The 7014-nt window shown below is 46.8% G+C and overlaps 1 protein-coding gene across 1 annotated transcript; it reads right to left on the minus strand.

Moving 5' to 3' along the window:
• Positions 1 to 681: 681 nt before the first annotated feature.
• Positions 682 to 4637, minus strand: LOC120065727 (Krueppel-like factor 15). Its single transcript, XM_039016815.1, has 3 exons — positions 4533 to 4637; positions 2443 to 3577; positions 682 to 1223 (listed from the first exon to the last, which is right to left on the minus strand). The coding sequence occupies exons 1-3, from the start codon at positions 4543 to 4545 to the stop codon at positions 1055 to 1057; spliced, it is 1317 nt and encodes a 438-aa protein (XP_038872743.1). The 5' UTR covers positions 4546 to 4637; the 3' UTR covers positions 682 to 1054.
• Between the last annotated feature and the right edge of the window lie 2377 nt (positions 4638 to 7014).

Raw genomic sequence — 7014 nt, forward strand, 5'->3', positions numbered from 1 at the left:
TGTTGTTTTAAAATTGACAAAAAAATGTGCTCGTCTTTCTAAAACAAGGAAATTTAAGTGACCCCAAACTTCTGAACTGTAGTGTAAATAGCATGTTATAGAAGTACCCACAAAGGCTCCAAAAACACCCAAATACGTCATTTTAGAAACAGCAACGCTCTCAGTATTGTGATGCAGGTCTTTAGATGTTTCAGACATGAAATTGTGTAATTGAGAACTTTATCCGCAACGTTATATTCCATTTTGTGCGACTCGAGCGATAATTCTCTGTGTAGCCCACAAGACTTTTTCACACGGAGAAGCAGCACATCTGCAGAGGGGAAACCGTTTAGAATGACACAGTATCATGTGTCTGGGCACTTTTACAACATGCCATTTACATTCAAAATACAGATTTGGTTCAAATAAAGTGAACTTCTTCTTTAAGCTGAACAATCACATCCCTGAAATGGCCGTTACCTGTTAGTTCACTGTGTAGCACCAGGACAAGCCCTCATCTGCTCCGGTTGCAGGAAGGAGGGGAGGCGGCAGAGGCCGGTTAGGGTCTGAATCAGATTCAGTGCCCTATTCCCGGGTCCTGGGGGCCCCTCTGGGTACACATTTTGGTTATTGCCCTATTACTACACAGCTGATTAAACTAACCAACTCATCATCAAGCTTTGATTATTTTAATCAGCTGTGTAGTGTTAGGGCAAAAACCAAAACGGGCACCCAGGGGGGGCCCCAGGACCAAGTTTGGGAAACCCTACCCTACGTTCTGGCCCAGGACTGCTTCTATAGCACCAGAGTCCTGATGAGGACCCAGACTCTCTGGCAAGGCCTCCCCGGGGTAGGCCTGGGTGGATGAGTCTCATGAGTCTGTCAGCCCGTGGTGGGGTTGAGATTGTACTGAGCTGGGTTGGGCTGGGCAAGCACAGCCAGGGTAAAGGTAGAGGACCAGGCTGCTCTGAATTCAGGTACTTATAATTCTGCCGTCCTGGTCAAGTGCTGTAACAGGGTTAAGGGTGAGTGAAGGTGGGTGGGTGGCATCAGGATCCAGACTGGGCTGGCTGGGTCAGACGGTAGTTCTGATGTTTTTGCCAGGCCGGGGGCTGCGGTGCACCTTGGTGTGTTTGGAGAGGTGGTCGCTGCGGGCAAACTTCTTCTCACACAGAGAGCACTCGTAAGGCTTGACCCCGGAGTGGGAGCGCCGGTGACGAGACAGCTCATCAGAACGAGAGAACCTACAGAGACAGAGGAGCACAGGTCAACACCCAAAGCCCTGCGATAAAACAAGTTGGTGTTTTGATCATTTCTCTGAATTCAAAATGTTTGAGTTAAACATTCAGTCGGTTACAGCTAAGTGTGTCAGGAGGCCGGTTTTTCCCACTGTTTGATAGCCCCCCGACTAGCGCTCAGACTCAACTCTGAGGGAAATTGAAACACTAAATGGTGGGTCAAACAGTATTTACAATATACACTGAGTGTACAAAACATTAGGAACACCTTCCTAATATTGAGTTGCACCCCTTATGTCCTGAGAACAGCCTTAGCTCATTGGGGCATGGACTCCACAAGGTGTCGAAAGCATTCCACAGGGAGTCAACATGCTGGCCGATGTTGACTCCAATGCTTCCCACAGTTGTGTCAAGTTGGCTGGATGTCCTTTGGGTGGCAGACCATTCTTGATACACACGGGAAACTGTTGTGTGAAAAATCCAGCAGTGTTGCAGTTCTTGACACACTCAAACTGGTGCGCCTGGCACCTACTAAAATACCATGTTCAAAGGCACATAAATCTTTTGTATTGCCCATTCACCCCAAATGGCACACATACACAATCCATGTCTCAAGGCTTGAAAATCCTTCTTTAACCCGTCTCCTCCCCTTCATCTACACTGATTGAAGTGGATTTAACAATTGACATAAATAAGGGATCATAGCTTCACCTAGATTAACCTGGTCAGTCTATGTCATGGTAAGACCAGGTGTTTCTAATGTTTTGTACACACAGTGTACAAACAACATTATAAGCATATCCTTTCACATCCTCTAACTACCTCAATAACACTAACCCTTCCCTTAGGAAGCTCACTGCAGTTGCTTATAAGGATATTAGAAACTGTGAGCGTGTTGTAATATCTCATATTTGCGAACCTCTATATTGTCTTATAAAAGCTCTATTCCCTACCTTCACAGACATATATTATTTTTCTTTATGCTAAGCTTTGCAAAAATAATTACAGTGGAATACTGTGTCAACATCCTAACAAGGGGTATAGAGCATTTTTTCTACTATCATCATTATACCTACTTCATTTTGAACCAGTCATTACAGGCTTTCTTCTCTCTGTTTATTATCCTATCACATGTTAATAACTAGCCTATATGATAATGAACTAAACAAACCTAAGCTTTCTGTGTTTTCTGCATGTTGACTAGCATTGTTATGATATAACCCACCTCCAGCCACAGTCAGGCCAGCTGCAGGTGTAGGGCTTCTCTCCGGTGTGTCTGCGGAAGTGGGCCTTCAGATGGCTGCTCTTGGTGTACATCTTCTCACAGCCTGGATGAGAACACTTGTGCACCCTCAGCGTCTCTGTAGGAGGGGGTCTGTTCACCTTATGTGGGGCCACAGCTTTCACCACGGCCCCTCCACTTCGACCCCCAACCACCGTTGCCCCAGCAAGCCCCCCGGCAATCCTCACGGTGATCGGTAGAGGGGCAATCTTCACGTACTTCTGGTCTGGAACTCCGGCGTCCATGCTGGCTACGTTGAGAAGGGTGGCTGGGGCAGAGGGCACCTGTGAGGCAAGCAGGGTAAAGTTCTGCCCTCCGTGGAGCCCCAAGACCAGGTGGGCCAATCTCAGCCCACTGGACGCCCCAGGAGGAGAGCCTGTCTGGGGGAGAGGCTGGGCCAGCGGCAGCGACTGGACCTGGAGTACCAAGGGTGCTCCCAGGAGCACTGAGGGGGTGGAGGGGGACGGGGAGGGGCACGGGGCTGCTGGGCTGTGGGTGTGAGGGATGTTGGGGGTTTGTGGGGTGGGGGGTGACAGGGCAGCGCTGGTCCCTGGGTCACTTTGTCCCCCTGGGGAGGAGAGAGGTTGTTCAATGGAGCTGGAAGGGGAGGGAGCGGGCTCCTCCATGGGTTCACTAGAGAAGAGAATCCCCTCTCTCACCAGCTCCATCTTCTCCCTGAGGAACTCCTCGATGTCCTCAAGGGTGGGAGAGAAGGGCGAGGGCAGGCGGGGACTGAAGTCAGGCAGCCTGGGGACCTGCAGCATGCCTTCTTCTCGCTTCTCCCTATCCCGCTCTATGGGGGTAAAATCCTCCTCCTCCTCCTCCTCTTCCTCCTCTCCGGGGCTGAAGCTGAGCCGAGCACCCATGTCCCCGGCATCTGGGCTGTAACCGGAGGCAAAGCTATCCCCCTCGCTCCTCCCCTCACTGCCCTCTCCCTCCTCAAGCTCCAGGGAGACCAGACTAACACTGTCCCTAAAGAGGTCATTATCAGAGACCAGCGCTCTGCTGCTTAACGACACCATTGATACAGTCCAGATACACAGGAGAGATGAGCAGAGAACTACGCTTCTCACTACACCTGCACAGAAAATGTGAGGGATAGCGCAGTTAAAAATGTGAACGGTTAAACATGAATAAGAATACAATATTTAAGACCTAGCTGTATTTGAAGGAACAGCAGAAATGTGGAATGGTCCAATGGAAATGCGAGTGCAAGGTGAGAGGATGTGTCAGCCAAGGTGGTGTGTGAAAACAGCATTAAAGTGTATCCTTTGGATTTGAAAGATTCTTTCTCGCTTATACTAACGTTAATAAGTTCCAAAGGTTTCCAAAACCATACTGCAAGTGAAGCGTATTTGCGTTTAGACAGAGTGTTGGGATTGTAGTTCACATGGAGCCAGCTGTGGTCCATACCATCAGCTGAGAACCCAAAAGTGGGGCCGGCTGTAAAATGTGTATACCCCCATTGGGTTCTCCAGAGCTAGGTAATAATAGGCTAAAAGCTAACAATCAACAAATGATTAGGCCAAACATCTAATCCGAATGGGATCAAGGCCTAAACACATGTGCTAAAACAAAGCAATAATATCTATCATCAAATGAAAAATAATAAACCTAATGTGTCATTTGATTTAATTAATTCGACCATCATAACAATAAAGCAACACGCGGGATAATTAAATGGATACATTGTGCACAATGACATGTCCAGCGTAAACACTTCCCACATGACGCCCATATGTGTCTCGGGCGCTAAACAACATGGTGCAGGACTGTAATAAGTGCGTAATTACACCAAAGTGAATCATGTTATACAATCGATAAACCTTATTCGACGTCAGCAAACAGTATTATTTAAAACTTCAACTGCTTTTAACCTCAGCGCATGGGCAGGCGAGGCGCATGGCAAGCCACCTGACTGCAACAGCCAGACAGGAATTCACGAGTCTCAAGCTCGGAGGGTTCTATAAATACAAATCTAAGCATCCAGCGCAAACGAAAAGAACAACTAACATTAGTAATGGCGAACTTACCGTCTATTATCATGAAATATATTAAGAGCTTTCGAAATACACCGTCCTCGAAGTTTTTGTCCGTCGTGTTATTGTTGCAGAGAGGGATCCCGTCATTGCCAAGGCTCCATGTTGGCATTCTTTATGAGCCCATCACATGACTGCATTTCTGTACACTCAGAGGCAAGGATCCAATTCCGGCTGTTTGGTTGGCTAAGGTTACGGAGGCTCGCCCTAAAACAAGAGATTTAATTGGTTTCCGCTTGATGGACGCTGTTTTTCCCCCAATATTTTGGAAACGTCATTGATCTAGGCCTACTGTCCCTATGCCACCGGGAAAATTAGAATTAACGCCACCACAGTTATGTATCCAGTGTTCTCAAAATGATATCGTACATACAACGTGGCTCATTCAGAAACCATGTGTCATGAACTGACAAGATGGCAGAGTTTTGAACTGCAGCAGGTGGTACGATGGACATTTTGTTAAATTATAGCCTATGCATTGCTTAATTAGGATTAAGAATTATAGCCTTTTTCATGGTTAACCAAATGTTGGAGTGGCTGTCAGCCCTGTGGAGAGCACATGTATAAACACTAGACTCAGTCTCATAGACTAGACATAACATAGTTCATGTAAATCCGGGATACTCAAATTATTATATGTCACGTTTGGTATGGTTACATACATTAGAAGGTTACTTAAGTAAAAACGAAAGGAGGGTGGTTGGTCGGGGTGGGTGGGTGGGTGTATGAAGCAAACATCTAGCAACCCTTGGGGTGGGGTGGGTATAAAGCGAATGACTAGCATGCCAAAGGTTGCATGTTCGAATCTCATCACAGACAATTTTAGCATTTTAGCTAATTAGCAACTTTGCAGTTACTTACTACTTTTTCACTACTTTGCAACTTAATTAGCTGTTAGCTAACCCTTCACCTAACCCTAACCATAACCCTTTTATCTAACCCGTCCCCTAACCCTAACTCCTAGAGCCAACATGGCGCCGACAGAGATGGTCGCCTCGCTTCACGTTCTTAGGAAACTATGCAGTATTTTTATTTTTTTAATGTATTATTTCTTACACTGTTACCCCAGGAAATCTTAAGTCTTATTAAAATACAGCCGGGAAGAACTATTGGATATAAGAGCAACATCAACTTACCAAAATTACGACCAGGAATACGACTTTCCCGAAGCGGATCCTCAGTTTGGACCACCACCCAGGACAATGGATCGGATCCCAGTAGGCGACCCAAAACAATAGCACCGCAGAAGGGGCAGACGGAGCGGTCTTCTGGTCAGGCTCCGTAGACGGGCACATCGCTCACCACTCCCGAGTATACTACTCGCCAATGTCCAGTCTCTTGACAACAAGGTAGACGAAATTCGAGCAAGGATTGCCTTCCAGAGAGACATCAGAGATTGTAACATTCTCTGTTTCACGGAAACATGGCTCACTCGGGATACGTTATCAGAGTCGGTAAAGCCACCCGGTTTCTTCACGCATCGCGCTGACAGAAACAAACATCACTCTGGTAAGAAGAAGGGCGGGGATGTATGCCTTATGATTAACGAGTCGTGGTGTGATCACAACAACATACAGGAACTCAAGTCCTTTTGTTCACCTGACCTAGAATTCCTTACAATCAAATGCCGACTGCATTATCTACCAAGAGAATTCTCTTCGATTATAATCACAGCCGTGTATATCCCCCCCAAGCAGACACCTCGACGGCCCTGAAAGAACTTCATTGGACTCTATGTAAACTGGAAACCACATATCCTGAGGCTGCATTTATTGTAGCTGGGGATTTTAACAAAGCTAATCTGAAAACAAGGCTCCCTAAATTTTATCAGCATATCGAATGCGCTACCTGGGCTGGCAGCATTCTGGATCATTGCTACTCTAACTTACGCGACACATACAAAGCCCTCTCTCGCCCTCCTTTTGGCAAATCTGACCACGACTCCATTTTGTTGCTCCCAGACTATAGACAGAAACTAAAACAGGAAACGCCCGTGCTCAGGTCTGTTCAACGCTGGTCCGACCAATATGATTCCACGCTTCAAGACTGCTTCGATCACGTGGACTGGGATATGTTCCAGATAGCCCCAGACAACAACATTGATGTATACGCTGATTCGGTGAGCGAGTTTATTAGTAAGTGCATCGGTGATGTTGTACCCACGGTGACTATTAAAACCTTCCCCAACCAGAAACCGTGGATGGATGGCAGCATTCACGCAAAACTGAAAGCGCGAACCACTGCTTTTAATCGTGGCAAGGCGACCGGAAACATGACCGAATACAAACAGTGTAGCTATTCCCTCCGCAAGGCAATCAAACAAGCTAAGCGTCAGTATAGAGACAAAGTAGAGTTGCAATTCAACGCTCAGACACGAGACATATGTGGCAGGGTCTACAGTCAATCACGGATTACAAAAAGAAAACCAGCCCCGTCGTGGACACTGACGTCTTGCTCCCAGACAACCTAAACAACT

This window comes from Salvelinus namaycush, chromosome 20 (assembly GCF_016432855.1).
Source record: "Salvelinus namaycush isolate Seneca chromosome 20, SaNama_1.0, whole genome shotgun sequence".
Classification (NCBI taxonomy): Eukaryota; Metazoa; Chordata; class Actinopteri; order Salmoniformes; family Salmonidae; genus Salvelinus; species Salvelinus namaycush.